The 23693-nt window shown below is 37.1% G+C and overlaps 1 protein-coding gene across 1 annotated transcript in view; it reads left to right on the top strand.

The window, feature by feature from the left end:
• Positions 1-1819: 1819 nt before the first annotated feature.
• The window catches only part of LOC139139371 (glutamate receptor ionotropic, NMDA 3A-like), a 60799-nt gene continuing 38925 nt past the window's right edge, over positions 1820-23693 (top strand). The window contains exon 1 of the mRNA XM_070708271.1: positions 1820-2830. Coding sequence (XP_070564372.1) covers positions 2441-2830 — 390 coding nt within the window. The 5' untranslated portion in view covers positions 1820-2440. The remainder of the gene's footprint in view (positions 2831-23693) is intronic.

Raw genomic sequence — 23693 nt, 5'->3', positions numbered from 1 at the left:
CCTACGACTTCCTTGATAGACTTTGGAGTTAGATTCTCGTGCCACTTTTAGTCTGATGTGTTGCCATGCGACACCATAATTACCATTACTCCATTTAAAAATGTAGTCACAATATGGCTTACTTAGAGTATAAAGTAAAACAATAATTTCAGCGGCGACTTTCTTGTGGGATCAAAAGCAAAGATGGACATGCAACCCTGTTATCAAATGAAAAATTTACAACATACATAAATTCAATGAATTTTCAATGTTTTTCTGATCGGAAAGACCTTCTTTAATACATAAACGAGAAGCTTGCGGACATATGAAGGCTGGTACCTGATTGGAAAAGGTAAAGATTAAGATTCGATCATTTTAATCCAATAAACATTTTTCTCTTTCAGTCTTGTCAACCCAACTCAACTGAATACTTGTATATGAAGTAAACAAACTGAAGAGAGTTTCACATGTACATTGAAAACAACCATGATATGAATTTGATTTGAAATTCCATCAATTTTATGGTAAAATTACATCATCACTTGTATACATTTGTCGTAAGGACAGCTGAAAATGGTATTTGAGAAAATGCTGGTGAAATATTTTTGAACTCTTTATTACTCTCTTTGGCATAAATTATGACTATTGTGTAAGTTGACATCGCGAGCCGATAAGTATATTTGCACAATAGGCTATGGTATGTTGTAATGGATGGCATACGTTGATAAAATCTAGCACGCCCCATGCGCTACGAGGGTGAAAAGATCGACTATTTTTGACGGCGAGGTAAAATAAATTGTTTACATAATTATGAATATAATAACACTGTAACGATTTATTAAACTGATATTTTAGAGAGAGTAAAATTATACATTATCCATTCTACTTTGACAATAAAATACGTTTTCATTGTTTGGAATATGGCAAATGATTTAAAGTCTTGTCAGATTGCCATAAGCCATAAGAAGTATTGTAGTGAATTTGTCGATTTTGTACTATGATACCTCCAGGCAACCAGATCGCCCCCTATATTAGAAATATTGTAGGCAATCTGTGATAAAACAAATAATGTTACCAACACAACATGTAAACTTTCCTTTTAAGGGAACATTGACTGTGCAAATGTTAGCTTTGCGTCAAGAGTTGCAACCCTAAAACACTTTTATTTGCTTATAAAAGATAAGAGGTCGGTTGCTATGGAAATTTGAAATAAGGTGAAAGGATACGACTGACAAAATGGATCGATGACGCGGTATCATTTAGTCCATCAGGGGATTTCGTTAACACCATTGGCGCATGCGTGTCATTTCCCAAGGGAGAAAAGCAATGGAATTGTTATTCAACCATGCGAACATTACGGAAAGGAGTCGATTTGGGGGAAAAGGCTAAAATCAATCTGTATTCATGACCGTTGGCAATATTATTGAGACATTAATGTAAAAATTGGTAATCGGACTGGGCGGTTAGAGACATGACGAATTGCTAGCACTTTCATGTATGGCCTTTGCTTCGTTCAGTAGTACGGTTACACGTCCAGGTAAACATATTTGGATATCAGAATACATCTAACTCTACTAAACCACTATTCGGAAATTCTATGTTGCCTTTATCTTTGAGTGTAAAAATATAATGGCCCCTGTAAGCATTTTATTTTGCCCAACCAATCATATCGTCGCCAGCTGCTCAGTGCCAATACAAGGTATTTAAAGTTAATATTTGCATATGAATAGCACCTGATGTCCAATCATTGGTGTTTTATCGCATAAGGCCCACATGGTGATCATAAGAATGAAAACCCCCTTAAGTCAGTAAGCAAATGCAATCTCTTCTACAATCGAGTTCTCATCTTAAATTGAAACGCATTTAATACATGAGTGGAAAAGTGGTAGTTGTTGTCTTTCTTCATCGCTTGCCAACAGCGTATTTACAGCAACGAATCACCAGAAGAAAGAATCGTGTGCTTGTCATGGAACAGGTGAAGAGCCTCGGAAAAGAAGCACTTTGAAGGAGTTGAAAATTTAACTATGGTTTTGAGTATGTGTCACAACTATCTTAAATGATCTACTTGTGGTACTGGATCCATCTATCTGTACTTTCAGCCCTAAAAGTGGTCGTGTGGCATCAACGGACAAATGCAACCAGTGGTTTGATTTCAAAATGTGTATTTTCAGCGAAATTGGTCATGGTACTATGTAAAAACATTTGACCGTTTACAGATGTCTCCTTGTATATGCGATATGCTTCATCGGCAATATGCTGACACATATGTTGTTGACGCAGCATAAGTGAGAGCAGGTCTTTCTACTGCGTAACAGGGTATGCCTCTTCTACTATTTTATCCTCTATGTGTAAACTATCGCACTTGTACCGTGCCAGTAAACGCCGTCTCTATTTCACCGAGCCTGCCGTTACTCATACAAATTATTTTTGCTGAGGCTGCTCTTGCTACTTTGAAACCAAAATGTTGCCATGGAAATGGAATCATGTCAGCCTGCTCTGTCTTTTATATCTGACAAATATTATTTGTGGCAGTAGAGTGGAAATTCGGCTGGGAGCGTTGTTCCATGATAACCATGAGGATTATGAGAGTGCGTTGGAAGAGGCGGTTAATGAAGTCAGTGAAGATGTCATTGATTATCCAAACATTACTTTACGTGAATATATAGCTTACAGTTCGCAAAACCCAGAGAGAACAATTGTCGAAATATGTGACGGTGTAGTGGATAATGGTGTTTCTGTTATATTGACTAAATCGGATGATGTTACAACATTCACACTGTCTCTTGTTGGAGCCTTCATTGGTCTACCTATCATAGGCTTTGGCAATCGCTATGCCGTACTTTCTGATAAGGTAAGTCTATGCCTTGACAACTTGCTGGTACGTTCATAAACGGGCCACATTTCAAAAATAATATCAACCGAATTAAGCCATCCTACACAGCTTGCGCTAGATATATCGCTTTGTCACGAACCTCTCTCAATAGTTAGGCGTGAGACAGCAACCAGCTGATGTTTCTAAATTCTCCATAAAATTTTGTATAACCTAATAAACGAATACAAATAATGAATTTCATTATTAACGAGACACGCGCCGACAACGATAAAACTGTTATTGAAGAGATTAATGTGCACATTACTAACCGATGCCCCTGCCATTCCATGTCATATTTTATTTAAAGTGTGGAGAATGAGTTCATGCAATTCAGTATTGAAATCAATCAGAAAAGCTTACGTCTCCCAAAATAGCAAAATGAAAAGCCTAGCGGGTGGTGTGAGGTGAGCGGCATTCAATAGAAACGGTAACGCATCAAAAATCGAGACATTAGACCAGAAAGTGACCTTTAGCTACCATACTCTGAGTAGTTAAGACTCGGCGAAATGCTGAACAGAGTCACATCAGTTTGTGTAAGCCACATGTTTTATAATCCGTTTCGAAGAGAAATACAATGGCGGCAGTGAGTAGTAGGCTTGATTTTCAAGATACTAAAAGTCAAAGTTGATGCTTTGTTAAAGTAGTACTGATCATAGTTTCCTTCAAATGTTTGAACGTATACGACTGTCCTCACAGATAGCCTCTACTAACGAATACGACTGTCCTCACAGATAGCCTCTACTAAAGTATACGACTGTCCTCATAGATAGCCTCTACTAACGAATACGACTGTCCTCACAGATAGCCTCTACTAACGAATACGACTGTCCTCACAGATAGCCTCTACTAACGAATACGACTGTCCTCACAGATAGCCTCTACTAACGAATACGACTGTCCTCACAGATAGCCTCTACTAACGAATACGACTGTCCTCACAGATAGCCTCTACTAAAGAATACGACTGTCCTCACAGATAGCCTCTTTAAACGTATACGACTGTCCTCACAGATAGACTCTACTAACGAATACGACTGTCCTCACAGATAGCCTCTACTAACGAATACGACTGTCCTCACAGATAGCCTCTACTAACGAATACGACTGTCCTCACAGATAGCCTCTTTAAACGTATACGACTGTCCTCACAGATAGCCTCTACTAACGAATACGACTGTCCTCACAGATAGCCTCTACTAACGAATACGACTGTCCTCACAGATAGCCTCTACTAACGAATACGACTGTCCTCACAGATAGCCTCTTTAAACGTATACGACTGTCCTCACAGATAGCCTCTACTAACGAATACGACTGTCCTCACAGATAGCCTCTACTAACGTATACGACTGTCCTCACAGATAGCCTCTACTAACGAATACGACTGTCCTCACAGATAGCCTCTACTAACGAATACAACTGTCCTCACAGATAGCCTCTACTAACGTATACGACTGTCCTCACGGATAGCCTCTTTAAACGTTTACGACTGTCCTCACAGATAGCCTCTACTAACGAATACGACTGTCCTCACAGATAGCCTCTTTAAACGTGTACGACTGTCCTCACAGATAGCCTCTACTATTGACGCTGCAAAACTCCTATAAATATCTAAAGTAGCCATTTCATTAAACACGATTACTGATTACCTGACTTTATTTTTTATTAAACTGGACTTTAATAGCCAAAATATCGACTTGTTATCTTACCTTGTTTTGACGATACACATGCAATGTATCCCTTGTGGAACAGGTAAAAATTATTGGATACTGAGGATTCCATTTAATTAACTATACCCCTAAGCTTGGTATTTCGTTGCCATGAGAACACTTCTGAGAATAATAAGACACATATGCTGCCATGAAGAATTTCTGATGGCGGCTCTTATCGTCGGTACACTCGTGCTTAGCAAATTTTAGGTAAGTTGTGCCACAATGAAATGCAATGGTTGTCTTGCGTTCTGCACGAAAAGACCTGATACGGATCGCTGAACATACATTTATCACACCGCTGTGTAAATAATATGCGATTTTAGAATGAATGGATACGTCAACCAACAATACGTTGGTCTATACACTTGTTGGTTTGCAGCATAAGTGCGTTGATGTGCAGTGTATCAGCTGATTGTTGTACTATAATTCAATCGACAGACTTAATCGAGTTAGACCAATTTGACGAGTTGGATCATTGGATTAAAAATAAGGCTTGCGAGGGATTATTTTCGATAATCATTCTAAATATAACATAGATTATTCTAAATATAACATAGATTATCTTGACTCTGTGCAATGCATCTTCACCGGTTACACTAACACTCATTGTCCTCAATGACAAGGCTTATTACCTGTATTATTTATTAATGATTATCCATGCCAGAAATTATCATTTGTTTTAAAATTACAGTAAATCTTAAAAGTGGTCCCCTGAGATTAGCAAACATTTCTATACTAATACTTGTCATATTAACACTCAATCGAGGTCACATTCAGCCATATCCATAATATTAATTTCCAACCAGTAACATTTACTATGGTATGCCACAAAGACTAACAACATAATACGATATGATGTTAGCTGATTTCAATTTTCAAAAGTTGATGATCCCTTGATACTATTCGCAAACAATGTTATGGCAAAACGCCGACATACATCACAATGTTGGTTATCTCTCCTCTGAAATATTCTCCAATACACATTGGTAGTAATATCTCTGTACATTAAAACGTAATCTTTTGTGCAAAAAAACTTGCCACTTTTGGGATCTGCTTCATTTATGGTAACAGTTCTTAGCCTTTGAAACAACAACAACAACAACAACAACAATAACAGCGGCGGCAGCAACAACAACAATCGCCATCGGTGTGAGTCAGCGTTGACACATGAATTTAAATTTGTCATCACTTATTCTTCTGAAAGATAGGTCAATCAGGGTCGTAGAAAATCAGAGAGGCAAACTGGTGGGATCAATACTGGGCAGCATGCTGGCCAGTAATACATACACCACTCTAGTGCAGATTATTGGAACACCTTCAAGAGTTGACCTAGATCGGATATGAATTTCAAATTCCGCTTGGGATGAACTCTGGTCATGACAATGACCTGCATGTTATAATTTCCTGGTCACTTTGATTGACAGTCGACTAAGCATAGCTTTCTATACGTACGGCGATGTTGATGATAAAGAAACATTAATTGAAGGAAAACAATGTGAGCACCGAGGAGTGGCAGTGTAGTTAGCAATGCCTGTATTTGATAATTTATTTGTAATGGCACTAGTATGTAAATTAGCAGTGGATCGCCATGCAAGTCTAATGGCCCCTCTATTGATGTAAAAGTTCATCGGCATTATTGTTAGTACTTAATGGGATATATTTTATGTACAGGGAAAGTTTGCCGCTTTCAGACAGAACGCCGTAGACTTCTCAGCGTGAGCTTGATGAGACAAGAGAGTAGTTGATTTCCGTTGCAGCACGGTACTATTACAGTGTACCGTTCACCTTCTAACAATTTTAAATTACAAGTCAAGTACCAGCTTGCAGATTTCTAAGTGAATACCAAATTGATGGAAGGGCGCCACTGAAAAGATTTACGAATAATAAAACTGTGTCATCTCATAACTATGGCGAGCCCTATCATAACCAGAATGTGTGTTCGTGATGAAATTTCTCTGCACATGTGTCATGTTAGAATGCACTCAACGTATTTCAGAAATACTTGATTGGAACAACTGGTATAGCTTATATCGTCAGAGATAACTGCTACAATAGACTACCTTTTAAAAGGAAACTTCATTCTAGTTGTAAGAATTAATCAAACAATTTCCTATTATGTAAATAGCGGTACCAATGACAACGGTTTAATTATTCCGTGTATAAGCATAGAGTGAATTTGATGGCACCGAGTACAGGTAGGCCTAATTTAATCAACAGGACAACCATTATCTCAACAATCGTTCTGTTTGCTTAAAACTTGTCTCTTTATGAAATAAGATTTAAATTAGAAAAGTCTCTGTAAAAGGCTATTCAGCTCATGATTTTGTGGACAACTGTGTAAAGTAAAATATCGAGCAAATTTGTGATAAAACGTAAAAAGTAAGTACCTAAGTCTTTTCGTCGAGATTAGAGACACATTAATATGATAGCTTATATGCAGAGGTAAATCTGCAGGCTCTAATCCTATCATGTTTTAAGGATATATATGTACATTCTATAATGGATACTGATTTTATTGCCCCTAGCAACATGATCTAATGACTATCTGCGGATACCTACTAGAATTAGCACAAATTTACCGTTGAAGTGATGTTACCTATAGATTTATTCACTGCAATTTAAGGCCATTTTGACTGCGTGATTTTACATGGCTTTACTATTCACTGATTAACAACGAAATAATAAAGACTTTTTACACATTTCTAAATATTTTCGAGTGTTCTACTTATACCAACTGTAAAGGACTACTATTCCAGCATCTACAACTATTTAATTTAAAGAAAATTTCCTTTTTGATTAAGGAAATTTCCTGTTCTAGTAAATTTATCTCCAGCTCACAATAATTGAAAGGAAACTTTCTATGGTCAGGAATTCCTTTCAGAATAAACCCAAAGCTATATTAAATTGGGCGTACTAGCTGTGAATGTAAACAGTAATTTCATTCACATAACAGTACAACACAGAAATGTTATCCTTGGAACCCAACAAAATCTAGTCGAAGTTAGACATGTCAGATAAATGATAATTCTAGTGACGAAATCTTGGGCTCATTTATGGCCAAATGTGTTATAGCGACTTGTAATATCCGCTTTCAATATATAGTTTGCCCTCTAACAGTCCTCAACTAACCTAATATTTTAATAGTACACGTATCATGGTCTGCATTTGAGGTTTGAGATTATCAACATAACGTAACTTCTGAACATCAGTATTCAATTTGATGTATTCTACTCATTGAGTGTACTCCTTTAGACAGACAGAAGACAGTCAGTCAGACAAACAGACAGTCAGACAGACAGACAGACAGACAGACACATGCACAGCATACACATTATTGCATAATTACTTGCACTATTGTGAAAATATTTCCGTCGAAGATATATCCAAAATTAATTTCTTTCATAAACTGTCAATTCAGGACCGTATTTACACCAAACATTCAACTTGGTATCAACACATACAATCAAGGATCAGAACATGACTTTGACTTTCTTGGCCGTGTTTCCCCTAGTGTATTTTGATAGTAATTACACCGAGGACACCAAATGGAATGTTAGTTGAACAATATAAACCAAACTACCTAAGAAAACATTCCGCCGCCATGTCATAAATGTGATGGGATTTGAAGAATGTGGAATCGTAGTTAATGGAACATTAGTCTGCCAGACAGTATTATATTTTCCGTCACACAAAGCTAGATCTATTAAACTGTATTTGCCAAGATACATCCCAATTCTGATAGAGTCGAGGATTTTGTCTCTAGGCTTTTATTTTGAAGTTAACGTGCTAAATATTGTAAGCATATTTCCAATGCTAATTTGAACTTTGCAGCATCTTGCATTATTTCTAATGAATCATGACAGTTGTGAAAACCACGGATACCGTTAAACTATTTTATCTCGTGAACTTTCTTCTTTCTCCGTTGACCTATCCTTGTCGTTCGAACGTGACCATAAAATTTTATTGGTTTCAGCACTGTGAGAAATGGTGATGTGCAGCCATTAATGACCACAGTCGCTGATTGGATTTGAATTCAATAGATCACTTAATTTTATTGTCTAAGAACCAGAAAAACATCAAGAAAATTCTGGAAACTATTGTGATTTCAATAATCTTATGTCATCAAACCAGTTCAGCTTAAACACGAAAGTACAGGAGTAGACTTAATGATATCGACTTAATGATATCGATACTTTTGTCCAGCATTGTATAGTGATGTCAACTAGATATTTTATTTCATGCTAAAATTCGTACAATGTGGCAATCGTACATTGGCAAAATTACAAAGGGCAAACAATTGCATTCTTATATGCATGTAATGTGTAGTTATCATAATCCCGTGAATATTTTATGGAGTTTTCTTTTTAGCTTTGGTGTCGAACTGATACTATAGCCAATGCGGCAGTGACATACTCGATCGCTCAGTGTACATGTGCAGTGCGGTACACAGAGTAACGTCTTGTCCTTTGGAACTCAACAAACAGAATGATTGGAAAGAAGTGTGTTTTATTTACACAACTGAACTCGCTTTGCTTTTGATTTGTTGCCTGTCCTGACATTACTAATGTAAAATAAAATTCCTGACTTAAGACAAAGCTACAGACATCTTTACTTATCAATGCTGTCATTTAATCCGGGTCAAAAATAACTATAATCTACTACATTTCGACTATTTTACCACTACCTTAACGCTTAATGCTATCAAATAATTACGTGTAATTCGTTTTCAGTAAATAGCTATCGGCGCGCAGTGTGGTGCCATGCTTTCTTTACCAGACTATGCTTACTCAGAATCGGCCATTAGAGTTTTCGAATAATCACAAGAGACGAGGTGTCTGTCGAAATGGCATGCTACACCAGGAAAGTGATACACACAAATTAAAGCAATTGTCGTTGTTTTCGCATCATTTTATCAACGCTTACTTGTCAGTTCCGTCTCTGTAATTAATACTCCACCAACTTCTTCAAAATTGCTTACTCAGAATCGGCCATTAGAGTTTTCGAATAATCACAAGAGACGAGGTGTCTGTCGAAATGGCATGCTACACCAGGAAAGTGATACACACAAATTAAAGCAATTGTCGTTGTTTTCGCATCATTTTATCAACGCTTACTTGTCAGTTCCGTCTCTGTAATTAATACTCCACCAACTTCTTCAAAATTGCCACTTTAATCTGGCTCACCGTTTACGCTTGAATCTGTCTCATCATTGCCACTTTAACCCCCCTCATCACTGCCACTTTAACCTCCTCATCATTGGCACTTTACCCCCTAATCATTGCCACTTTAACCCCATAATCATTGCCACTTTAACTCCCCCATCATTGCCACTTTAACCCCCCTTCATCACTGCCACTTTAACCCCCTCATCGTTGCCACTTTAACACCTTTCCCATTGCTACTTTAACCCCCTCATCAGTGACACTTTAACCCCCTTAATCACTGCCACTTTAACCTCCTCATCATTGGCACTTTACCCCCTAATCATTGCCACTTTAACCCCCTCATCGTTGCCACTTTAACCCCCCTTCATCATTGCCACTTTAACCCCCCCCCATCACTGCCACTTTAACCCCCTCATCGTTGCCACTTTAACACCTTTCCCATTGCCACTTTAACCCCCTCATCAGTGACACTTTACCCCCTCATCATTGGCACTTGAATCTCCATCATCACTGCCACTTGAATCTTTGCCACTATTGACTCTTGAAAATGCCTCATCTTTGCCACTTGAATCTGCCTCACCTATGCTACTTTAATCTGCCTCAACATCGTCACATTAACCTGCCACACCATTACCAAACGAATCTGCCACACCATTGCTACACGCATTTGCCTTACGACAGCCACATTACTCTGCCTCGCCATTTCTATTTGAATAACCCTCACCATTGAAAAATAAATCTGTTCTACCATTGCCACATGACAGTGGAGCCAGTGTTAACGATGTTAATGATCACTCCATAAATACCTAGGGTAGACTTTCTATAATGTAATTCGATTCGAAATAATACCATGTCTACTTTATACTGTTCGATTCAAGTGAGTGAGAGCGTTACACCTCATCTGATTCTTTCGATTGCTTTTTGATATTCTGAACAAGGCACATATCTCCACTGCACTCGTCCACGGCTGAATGGTTAAATTTCATTTATAACCTTTCTTCCAAGATGTTCTTTGCTATGTATCACTATCAACACGAACAAGATGTGTTTACACAGACCGGTGAACTTGAAAAATTGATATGACCAGGCATTTTCCATGACCTCAAAAGTAAAATAAAAATTTATACTTCTCGAGTGCAGTTTACTCATGTCATTATACTTAGTACATGTTTCGTTATTCCAATAATCTGAGAAATTATAGCGGCAGGACGACGTAAGTTTAATGGAAGGCAATAAACTACATCGTGGGATACCAATGTGCAACATCGTAGTCATAATCAAATCTATTTCAGTACCTTGCAGCTATCTGCCAAAATGTACAAAAGCATTAATGATAGTGTGCTTAGGTCACTGGGAAAAGCGAGTTCGATTTACAACAAATCAGGAAAGCCAGAAATTAAGCAACATCCTTCACTGCGAAAAAACATATTTACTAAGTTGTCTCAGGGTATTTAAATTGTCTGTTAACATGAACGAGGTACACTTATACAAAACAGATGGGTTGTAGTAATAGTGTGATATAAACTTCATTCTCATATCTTGATAATCAGGACATGTTCAAAATGGAATTCTCCTTCATCTTGAGTCAAGGAACACAAGCCACATATTTTGTGTAGATGTGGAGTTTTATTTCATTGTCAAGTTTTTCTATAGCCATATAACAGATAAGACCCCTGTCATTGTTTTCCCAGTTGTTTATAATCCACCAGATGATGTTTGAACAACTTGTTCTGAATGTATACTTGATATCCTTGAACATGAGTATGCACAGTTCAGTAGCATCTTTCAAAATTCCCGTTTCCATATCTTTGGCGACTTCAATGCACATACTGTAGATGAGATAGATTGCCCTGACGAAGTTTTGCTAAATTTGTTTGCCGAGATGTTGTTGATTTTGTTTTACCGATGACCCTAAGCCGAATGTCCTGTGATAGAGTGTTTAACAACGCGGGCAAGAGTCTTTTTCAACTCTATAACAATACAAATTTAAGAATTGTAAACTGGAGGTTGTTCAATGACTCTTGAACCGTCGGGTTTTGATCTTTACATGTACTCTCCCATAAATAAAACCACTGAGTTTGCTTCGTAAGATTCAGATATTGATGATCATGTCGACAACGTTGATTATAGCATTGTTAAATTTTCCTGGAATGATGATAACAGGCCAATGTTTTCGGACTATTGGGATTCTCTCCAAGCAAGTCATATATACAAGAGTTTAATTCATTCATGACCATGCCAATATTGAACTATCGCGAGCAGCAGACTGTTTGTAATCAATATGCTTGTTGTTACACGTCAGGGCCCTTCAAACAGTCTTCCATGCATTTCAGGCGTATTATTTTTTTAAATTTCTTACTAGTAAGAAATTTCAACCCTCTCTTTTCCAAACATTCGTAAGATTGTCCCCAACGCCATGTTAGGTACACTATTCCAGCCAAACGATAGTCCAGAGCACTGTTAATGGTGTATATACATAAAATACGCTAGTGTTACTGTGTATCTTTGTGGGGATGCTTAAAGCTTCCGCTACAAAGGCAGATTTTATTGAGCACGAACATTCTTGTCTGATACTTAACAGCGTTTGTACTTACTGTAAGAATATCTTCATCGATGAATTCTATATCACAACGGCAGCAGTATCAATCTCAGGCTGGCTCCATTCTATGCACAACAAGGGAAATACCGTATTCTACAGTAAACATATGTCAACCTAATTTCTCTCTCTCTCTCTCTCTCTCTCTCTCTCTCTCTCTCTCTCTCTCTCTCTCTCTCTCTCTCAGTATTTGATCGTCCTCGTATCAAAACTCTGTATGATGTTTGCTATCTTTGAGACAGCAGGACAAACGGTATTATCACTGACCTATACGTTTTATTGCTGTTTCATGCTATACGTTCCAAAATATCACTTCATTATAGCTCAGTGTTTGTAAAAATCATTATCATCATAGTACACTGGGCAGTATCTGTTATAATGTCATGAATACTCGTTCACCACGATCAGTAACGCAATTTTGTTCCTTGCCACAAAAGCAAACAAGAGCATTATCTCCGATTCTGAGCTAACTGTCCATAGTCAGTCCACGGGTCCCACTGGAGGGACCTTGGTCAGTCCAGACTGTGGTCAGTCTAACTTCGACGAACTATTAAAATTTGACGTTCACGAGAACATTTCTTGTACAGAGAAGGTGTGGCGAGCTCGTTATCTAAGTGGTGAATTCTGAAGAATGCATCTTTTCGTATTATGTATCAAACAAAATAAATAACCATGCATGTTCGACACGATGCACCACCAAGGAAACTACAAATATGATGGAACAGATTCCATCAAACCGTTACTTTCTGTCGTTACATCAAAAACTGCGCATACAACAGTGATTGAAAACTTTCTTTATTATCATAAATGACGCGATAACATATCATGAAAACCACCTGAAACAATGCGATGCACTTATACAGGGCGCAAAAATATTTTTCCAAAATTATTTAGGCAGCCGGCGTCACGTCGTGTACACTATACTATTTTTAGTAACAAACCTAAAATCAGGATCAGCGCTATTGCTCAATAATACATGGTGTAACGTTTTGTTTTCGATTTTACAATTGGGTAATCCTTGAAGGATATCGCACAGCGGAATATTAAATAGAAAGATAATTTGTAAATATCTACCTTTATTTATTATGTGTCTTTGTGGTGTTTGTTATTCACTACCGGTATATTGAGTTCGATGGAAAACTAGATCGGTTGCACGCAAACTAACTTTTCATTCTATTAAATGTCCCCTTTTTCAATACTCTAAAAGCAGTTTATGTGAATAACGTTTGCATAAAACCGTCCGTGCAACTTCTACGTAACGAAGACATTCTTTGATATTTGACACCGATATCCCGGATGTTAAAGAATGGTAAGAACTTCTCCACAAATCTGTATCTGTATTATCATTTGAATGAGTAAAGAGTTTTTTAAGCAAATGTTTAAGCCTGTGCACATTTTGATCAACACATTTTTGCGAAAATTACGTTTATTAAATGTAACGGTGCTCGTATTGTTGAAACAGCCCACGTTTGGTGCCGACTCAAAACAGCCCTGGTTCTTATCACAAAGCGATGTGATAAAATCTCGACCCGCATCGTCGTTTAACATGGTCCTTATCACTGCATCATCGATCATTAAAGTCATTTGGCGTTGAAGACGATCAAATTCAATATTATGAAAGGATGACTTATTCATAAGATAAACAGCATATATTTACTTCTAAATGCACTTCAATCCAAATTTAGATATAGACTAGTGGCACAAGCAAGTAACATCGCCACTGACAAAATCACATAACACTGAACAAAATATGAGGATCGACGTAAAATAGACATAATTCATTGTAATAACCCTGTCTTGCTGTGAAATGACTTTGAAGCACATTTCGCTAACGTCTTGTGTGTTGGAAATGTAACCCATGAGACAGGTTGCCTTAAACAGAAATGGAAAGGGACATGGTTGGGTAAATGAAGAGGTTAAAGGCAGACGGCAACATAACACAGAAAGTCACACAAATGGGAAAGAAACTGCGAGTGCTATTAAAAAGACAGAAATAGGTCAAGGCAGACATGTAGCTAGTCAAATACATGTTACTGGTGTGGAAATTAATGGAGACGAGTGTCAACATACGGCTAGAGAAAGGCAACGAAAAAAATAGCGCAGAGAGACAGACAGACAAACATACAAAATTGGTTAGTCTTATACTGCCTTTATTATTGATGCTCGGTAAATAAGTCAGTTCAACACAATGCAGTCTGAATGTTATTTTGAGTTTTACAGTTGAACTTTAGTTGTCATGTGACAAGTTGGTTACAGAAATAAGTGTAGAAATTCAACTATTTTTTTCAATGATTGATCACTGGCTTAAACGTTGGAAATGCCATGTAACAAAACACTGCAGTTATATTTAGTTGTGAATCTCGTTAATACAAGCAAACACATGTTCACACATACGGAATTATTGATCACAGCATGCACGACGATGGGCATGTTACTGGTAGAAACACTGAGGTCAAATACGGTCATGGACCAGTGCTTTGATAGCTAATTTTATGTATTTTAAACAATTATTGTAGGTTTTGAGATCTAATTGCCCTAATTTGGAAAATTATTCTGTGTATATTACTTAATAATGCGGTACACCGTTTTGATGCTATGATAGTGTGGAAAGTCAATTTAAAATAATTCCATTCAATGTATGCCACATCATATAAAATTGGGTGACCTGAATGGGCACAGTTGCCCTGCTAATATATTTGGCTATCGTTTGTCTAAGACCATGTTCTTGCTTTGTGATGAGTTAAAGCAGCTATTAAACATGTATGTCATTCACTGTATACCTAAGGTGTCATAACATAACAAATGACATAGAAGAGTAATGAGATTATACACGTCATTAAAGATGATACAGCAATATAGCTGCCACGCAGTTTTGCTCTGTGTAATCGACATTGCTTAAAAATAGTATCAAATCAGAATAACAACTATTTGCTTTTACCTCTTTACCCTTAATTCGTACTGCACTTTATGATGCGACGAATTATATGACGTCATGCACAGACGTCGAGATCATAGTGACCAAATAATGGCAAGATGAAGGCCGTTTGGACAAAATCATAGGAAAGCAGCCCTACATTCATTACAAGTCAGTGATACTATTAGACATTTTTGCAGGCTACATAATTTAAACGTCACCATCGTTTCTCGACTATTGATGACTAACCGCCCCACCTCTCATTATCTTCATTAAAAGTTCTCCATAAACGTCACTTTAAATAGATTGATAAGGGACTGAGTGAAAGAAATGTATTGAAATATAAACCTATCTTGTTTACTGACAGTAATGACTGCACACGGTTAACGACTATTAGTAAAGTTCAACAATATGAGAACTAGAAGGGCAGGTAGCAATCGGATAGGAGGTCATAGGTCATCTTTGACTGATATGTAGCCAGCATTCACTTACGTGACTATTTTCAGTATGTGATGATGTCAAAGTCAATGATGAGGTACAACATTTCACTGCCACACATTCTCCTTTTCAGTGTTGAAATGCCGCAGAAGATCATAAAATTTACAATCGTTCTTAACTTTGTTTTCATAAAACCAGTGCATTGCTGTACCCTGCAGATGAACAATTACACCGACTCGTCTGAGTGTAGCTCATGCTAAAATTGTTGTTTAGGTTGACATTCAGGTACCTACACAGCCATTTCCAAGAATTATCCATCCCTGAAATCATACATCTATTTGCAATTGAACGATAACAGGATTCACTATCGAATTGAGACCTCGACATGTAGCCACTATTTGCAACTTTGATATACATTTTGTAAAATCCAAGTTTTCATGTCGTCCATGACCAGTTGTATACTGGCAAGGTGTCTCAAAATGTTGCCATCTTGAACACATTTGGTTAAAACCTAACAATAGTATTTCAAACCACAAAGTATAAAGTAAACAAATGCAGTAAACGTATGAAGGTGAACTTACATAGCGAAACTCTAAAATCAAAAATCAAATAGATTTCATAATTGACTGTCATGTGATAGCTATTTTGTGGCGATAATAACACCGACCTTGAGTTTAAACAAGCAAACGGCAGTATGATGTAGCTTATAAAATGCGAGAATTAAATTACATTAAACTTTATTTTTGAAATTACTTTCATTAAATAAACGCCGTCAACAACAGATTATACCCAGCCTAGAATAACTAATCACATTGTGATTAAAGCAAATCTATACATTTCCCTTTTCTCTCTCTGTATTTTTTTTTAATTTTGTGAAATCTATTATTGGTACGGAAATTATTATTGCAACCTTTCTCCACTTCAGGCAATTTTCACAAAGTCAAATATTTACCACTTTATCTAAACACTCCAAAATACATATTAGTTCTAATCGTGTGAATTGAATATGTCTTGCAAAACCAAACAATGCGTGCAGAGGCGAAAATTGCGTTACCGTGTAACGTGTTTTACCAAACCATACGTGACAGACGTGATGGCAATGTAAGGCAAACTTTTATCGATTATTATCAAACTATTATCGATTATTATCGAACTATTATTGATTATTATCTACGTCTCTTGCTTTGTTACGGAGTTTAGTTCTGACAGTGTGCTACGCCGATGTGCATACTTTGTCGGTCGTTTATCATATCAATCCAGTGGATGGTTGAACCTATTCATATTATGTGTCCCCTTTCCCCCTCCCTCCCCCAATGCTTTAAACTCAACTCAATCCTACACATTCTCAATTCAATTCTTTACTTTATTTGTCGACATTTTGTCAACATCACTTTTTCTGCCGCTACTTTCCACCAAACATCTCAATTCTTCCTTCCGTCGGTTAAAATTTTGATTTTTCATCTGTGCTTACAAAAGGATGCGTGTGCAAGAAATTGAATTTCCGAATGTCAGCCATATAGGCGTTTAAAAAGGGTTATCTGATGATGTATACTTCTGTACATATTTTACGATAAAAATTCTCTCACAATTTTCTACGAATTTTGGAATAAACAGGGACAATGACATCATCATAGCCATGAAATCTGAAATCAAATCTATCTAGTTAATGCATAATAACATACTAACACTAAGTGAAAGACACTTTTGTTGATCAGATATGTGTACCTCTTTCTTGAGACGTTCTTGCAAGGACTGTGAGAACAATCAGTAGGGTCTGAGTCTGCAAGCCATTTTGCTGTGAATCCTTCACGTACATTGTGAGGCTAATTACTGTGATTACATAAGTAGCGTAACTAAAGACGATATGTTTATCAATTATGATTCTACAGATTGGAATAGCTCTGTGTGTATTTTAGACAACGTAATCCTAGATCTTAGATGTAATTTTTTCACTTTTTTTCCTAGCTAGTTGTCCTGAAATGCAATTTTATTGCATTGGTCTTGAAGTAACATATCTGTATTTGAACTGATAAATATGTACAGCTTGTCGATCACCGATATGTTAATTAATTGTTAAACTGTATCAATGACGTAATGTAATAAAAGAACCAAGACCAATATCTTTAGCGGACATTAAAAGAGAAAAACACGTTACTATTTACATTACTGCTACAGACGACAGCTCAAGACTTTGGGGTGGAATTAATGTTTTTCATCCAATTCCTGAGCATTTGCCATTTTCGTCTCACCAAGCACCTGATAAGTTTTATAAATTGAAATGCACGTTTCTTTACTATATCATTTTGCGTCTATCGTGTCATGCTCTCCGTGCATAGTTTGTTTCAATGGTATCTAAACACGTTATGTCCACCATGACAATGACAGTGATACTGGTCATAGTTACACTGACCCGTGAAACTATGGACATATTGACAGGCACATACGAAGATCTGTATTACACATAGCTATGGCAATGTTATCATTATATCGACTACTTTATCATAGGGCTCCTGTATTATCATATCAAGGTCAAGTGTATTTGTACAAAGAAACTGCTTTTGACATTTGCTACTGATTATCTTATGCAAATTTACTTTTTAAATACGTGTTTATGGCTGATGATTTCCCTTGCTCTAAATAACCTAGAAATGACTTTCATACTCATCTAATTCGTTTTCATACGACCTGTCACCATGGAGACCATCAGTGAGATTTGCCTTCGCCCGAACACAATTTCACGTCCATAACCATAGCACAAATATCCTTTACTTTTTTCAAGAGCCGGTTCTTCTACTTCCATTCTAAAATCCCAGAAACATTTATCATTTCTGCCTGTGGCGCCTTGTTTAAAATTGCATTTCAGACTTAATGTACAGATAGTCTTTGTGCTGCACAAACTCTTCATTGGCAGTAATAGAATCAATTTAGTACTTATGTTATCGCTGACTCGGATTGTACTTTTACGAGGCAAAGACATTTAACTGTTTCATCACCAATACGTTGACCTGAATTCTTTCGGATGAAACCAATGCAAAGCCTACAACATACGATTTTTGACCGTGACTTATTTATACTCGAAAAGTCTCACTTACAGGACTTTTGGTCTAAAAGTAACTGCCATAACAAATGATAGTTTTGATTCAGCAGAGCAGTACACATTTGAAACCGTTGTTACCTTAAAGTGGCACTCCCACTTGGTAACATTTTTAAAGCACGTTTTTTTAATACCAATGGTCGATATTTGACGTGGCGACTGCGCGCGGATCACGAGATATCGATAAAAACATGTCCTCAAAAATGGAAAAATTTGAATTCCGGTGGCCCATCTAAATTCAGCCTCCGAGCATCGAACGTTCGGCACTGGGGCCATTGTCAACTAAGCTATGGAGTACGAGTCTACGCTTACGCTGCTGTATGCCACAGTACCACTCGCGTCGGTGATCGGTCATGCCCCCTGGGGGAAAGCCTAGTCTTACTGACTCTGAGAAAAAACGGAAAACAAAGTTTAATTCCACCAGAATTCGCATAGGTGACTAGCACAGTTACGTGCGGTTGATACATAGCGGCCGCCGAGTGGTATGCATAGACGCATACCACGCGCGCGGCGTACTGTGTGGCAGACGACAAAATGTAGTCATCGGAGGCGGCTAATATTTGACAGTAAAAACTGATGTTTTATGTGGTATTGGTTAAAAATATAGTACAACTGATTTACAATAATGAAAACGACAAAAACTAAGGAGAAGTTTTACAAAACTTACCTGAGGTAATAGCATAATGCTGTATATAAAATCTTTCCAGTGGGAAGTAAATTAATTGCGTCGTTCGAACTTATTGTAGACTCCCTAGAATATCGTCAATCAGCACAACAACAAACCTTCCGGGGATTTCGGGTCAAAATCGGTAACGATCGTAAAACTTCGGGATGTGAAAAATACGCTCGGGAAATGACATGTTTTTATCGATATCTCGCGATCCGCGCGCAGTCGCCACGTCAAATATCGACCGTTGGCATTTAAAAAAATGTGTTTTAAAAATGTTACCAAGTGGGAGTGTCTCTTTAAGTTTCAAACGTATGTTCACTACCAATCCAAGAGGATGATGTTATTCAACTGGAAACATGTATTTCAATGCTATCGTCGAGTAATTTGTTAGGGATTGTGATCCAAATAACTGCCCATAGATCTAGAGTAAATTAGACGTCAATGATTTGACGTCGAAAGATGCACTTGAAGAAGTACTTCATTGACTCAATCGTGATTGTAATTTGGTACATTGATGTGTTTTAAATCTGTCATGGATCATTTAGCATTTAAACCTGAGTGAAAGATTTCAGTTTCAGTAGCTTTACCATTATAGTCAGCTACACATTTGTTAGATATGTTATTTCAACTTTAGTATTTCACTATTACAACCTCTGTTTGGCCATTAACAAAGTTATTTAGAGCTGTCAAATTGTTACATGATGCTAGCCCTTCTGTCCCATGCTATTAATTGACGATACGTCATAGGAAACATAAGAAAGTATAGCTCACATTTGCATGGTGTCTACATTACATTGACAGAATGTCTACATTACATTGACAGCTTGTCTACATCACAATAACATGATATGTACATTAAGCTTACATTGACAAAGTGTCTGCATCACACTGACATAATGTCTACATCACGTTGAGATAATGTCTACATTACATTACATTAGCAGAATGTCTGCATCACATTGACGTGATGTCTACATAACATTGAGACGATATCTACATTACATTGACGTGATGCCTACATGACATTGACAGAATATCTGCATCACATTGAAAGAGTGTCAACATTACATTGGCAGAATGTCTACTGAACATTGACAGGACGTCTACAGTACAATGACATGATATATACAATACATTGACAGGATGTCTATAATCACATTGACGTGATGTCCACAATGCATTGACAGAATTTCTGCATTGCAAGAAAGGAATGTCTACATTGCGATGACGTGATGTCTATAGTCCATTGACAGGATGTATCGCCACCCGGTTTCTCTGTACCTTAAAATAATACTTCATAACAAATTACACTGGAGGACTACTAATTTTAACGATTCTGGGAGGTAAGGGAATGTCCAGAATTTACTTCCAGGGGGAGGCCGGAGGATTTGCTATTTTCCTGGTTATTATTTTCCATGGTCACCCTCGGTAAATTATGGAGAAAATCTATGCCCCCCCCCCTCATATTTCCTGGTTTCTATCCATGGTCCCCCAATAATCCAATATATACATGCATGCTTACACACTAAAACACATACAGTCTGACAAGTTAATCACACTTTGCAGGAATAATACAGTGGTCATTTAATCAATTATATAACAAAACATATCAGAGTTACAATTAAGTGGACATAAAAAGCACGTTTTGCAGGGACTGCAAGTGGCACACTTTTTGGAAGGCTAAAAATGAACAAATCAGGTTGTAAATTTCAGAAGAAAAGTTAATTATTAAACATTTTGTTATGTCCATTATAAATGATCCATTTAATAGCCCTTTTCTTGATTATTTTGACGATTACTTTGTCCAGATGTTGGTATATCAGTGGTCGATTTCAAACACTTTGGTTGTAAATATTGCAGAGTTGTTTTTAACATTACGGACTAGTGGTAAGTACTCAGAGCGAGAAATAATATACTACATGCAATAATATACAAAGCAGGGTGTATTCATGACTAGACAAGTCATCTCACTTTTTCAGAATTACTCTCCCATAGGTGAAAATAAATTGGAATTGGCAAACATTTGACTATGGCAGGTACAGACTTCTACCCAATACCAAGAATATTGTCATACATACCGGTACATGCACACGTAAATGACCATTGTCATTGTTGAAAAATGAATTGTAGTCTGGACCTGATTCGAGATCTCTTTTCAACAATAACAACGCTGATTGTTCACTGTATGGTCTGTGTTGACATGCTAAATACTGGACATTTCATGACGCTTGAGGGAGCTGAACAAGATACTGCAGTAGATGCATAAAACAAACCACTGGATATTACCAAATTTGCAGCTGAAGGAGTTTAAATACACTTGTGAAGTTTATCTGTCACTGAGGTAGCTACTATGGTTCTCTTTTTTTATAGATCAGGACTTTTGTGCTAATATTGAATTGATGTGGTTTTTCCTTGGTTCTCCAATATATTGTGGTATTTTTGTCTGATCCCCCTATTTTTTCTTTGGGGAAATGGGTGCCCCCCTGAAAGTCCTCGGCCCCCTGGAGTAAATTCTGATCACTCCCTAAAATCTGTTTATCTTTAAAAATTTTATACGGTAATATCACTTCACAGTAATGACCGATGTCGAACAGCAGTTTCTTATTTCTTTATATGAAGAGTCATTCTAGACAGAAAAGACATCCTGTCAATTCCACAGTTTAATAAAACAGCAGTGTTAAAGTGAATATCTGCCATGTTAAAGTTTAGTGAGCAGTAGGTGATACAAATACGTGACTCACTTTCATGTGCCTTGACTTCACGTGTACCATCAAAATTGCGAGTCAATCACATGTAAACGGTTACAAAACTTGAACTCCCACGCGTTTCGTTAGATTTGTGAGATAATACACTTGCAGTATACTCCTTGTGTGTGGAGCCATTGAGGAATTAACTCTAGTCTTAAACATAGAAAGCTTTTCACCACTGTATCTCTGCTGAGGTGAATAAAGAGACTAGCGTGGATTGCAAGGAATTCACTTCAATCACTTTCTCAGAACTTCGCTGAAGAGAAAGCTCAAGGGCAAAACATTATCAGTGAATTAAAATCTAGCAGAAGGTCACATAAAGTGAACTTTCTTTGGATGAAACATGGCTGTATTGTACATACGCAAGAAAAGGAAATGGAACTGCACTTTCATTATTCTTTGCAATGGTGGATATTCTGAAACAGCCGAATAAAAACACATTAGATAAAGCGAAGTGGAGTATATCTCGCATTTTTATAGACACCATACACTATTAGCGTGAGTGTGAATTTGGAAAGTTCCGGTACTGGAATAAACGTCGACATATCCAACAGAACATTAGTTATGTCTGAGTGCGACTTGACTCATTCCTTTTTGTCGGCGGAATGAACGATATTTGGTCATTTATGATATTGCATATAGCGATGAGTATATTAAATATACACGTTGCCCATTATACTCATAACGTTTTCTAGCTTTTGCGATTTTAAATTTTATTTTAAATTAAAAGAAAAAAACTGTCACTTAAAAAATTCATACTTTGTGTTGAAGGAAAGAAGTACATTTAACACGATTGAAACTAGTTTGGGATAATTGGATGGTAAAGTAATGTCGATTTAATCAGCAAATGTAATCTCATCTGCCTTTTTTTAAAGTTTTACTCTTGTTTTAACAAGTCATGTGTAATATTGCAACATTCAACCTTAGGGCACCAAACAATTTTGAGAAATTTGAATAATATGAAGATCAAACTCTCCTAAAATAGTTCTAATCTTGTTTTATTCTTCTCATCCCTATCACAGACAAATAGAAAAACAGACTTGCAACGCGGCATGCCTATTGTTCCATGGTCGTCTCGGTAGACTATGGCCTTTTTATATTAAAATGAGCTTCAAAGGTGTTAAACTTGTTGGAGACTTTGTTTGTGGTTGATAATTGCACGAGATTATGCGAAATATACGACGAGATGGCATCGTGCTGCCAGTCGCGTAGCAACCATAGTTACTTTGTGAGCTCTCAGGGCAGAAACACTGCTACAAGCCAATCAAAACATAACACGCCAGCAGTTTCATAAACATGTCCTTCCTTGACGAACGTGTAAAAGACGGTATGACTGACTGTAAACCATCGGGTAAAACCAGACAGTATCGATAAAAGACTTTCAAATTTGGTTCAAACACACTCATTATATATTCATAAAAATATGAGAGGAATTTTTAAAATGGTAAAACTCACTTTCTTGAAGCTCAAAACACTCCCGTTTGCGCACGCACACCAATTCCGCTC

Source organism: Ptychodera flava, chromosome 8 (assembly GCF_041260155.1).
Source record: "Ptychodera flava strain L36383 chromosome 8, AS_Pfla_20210202, whole genome shotgun sequence".
In the NCBI taxonomy this organism is placed as follows: domain Eukaryota; kingdom Metazoa; phylum Hemichordata; class Enteropneusta; family Ptychoderidae; genus Ptychodera; species Ptychodera flava.
Note: the sequence above shows the minus strand (reverse complement) of the source record. Positions and strands in the feature narration are given on the sequence as shown.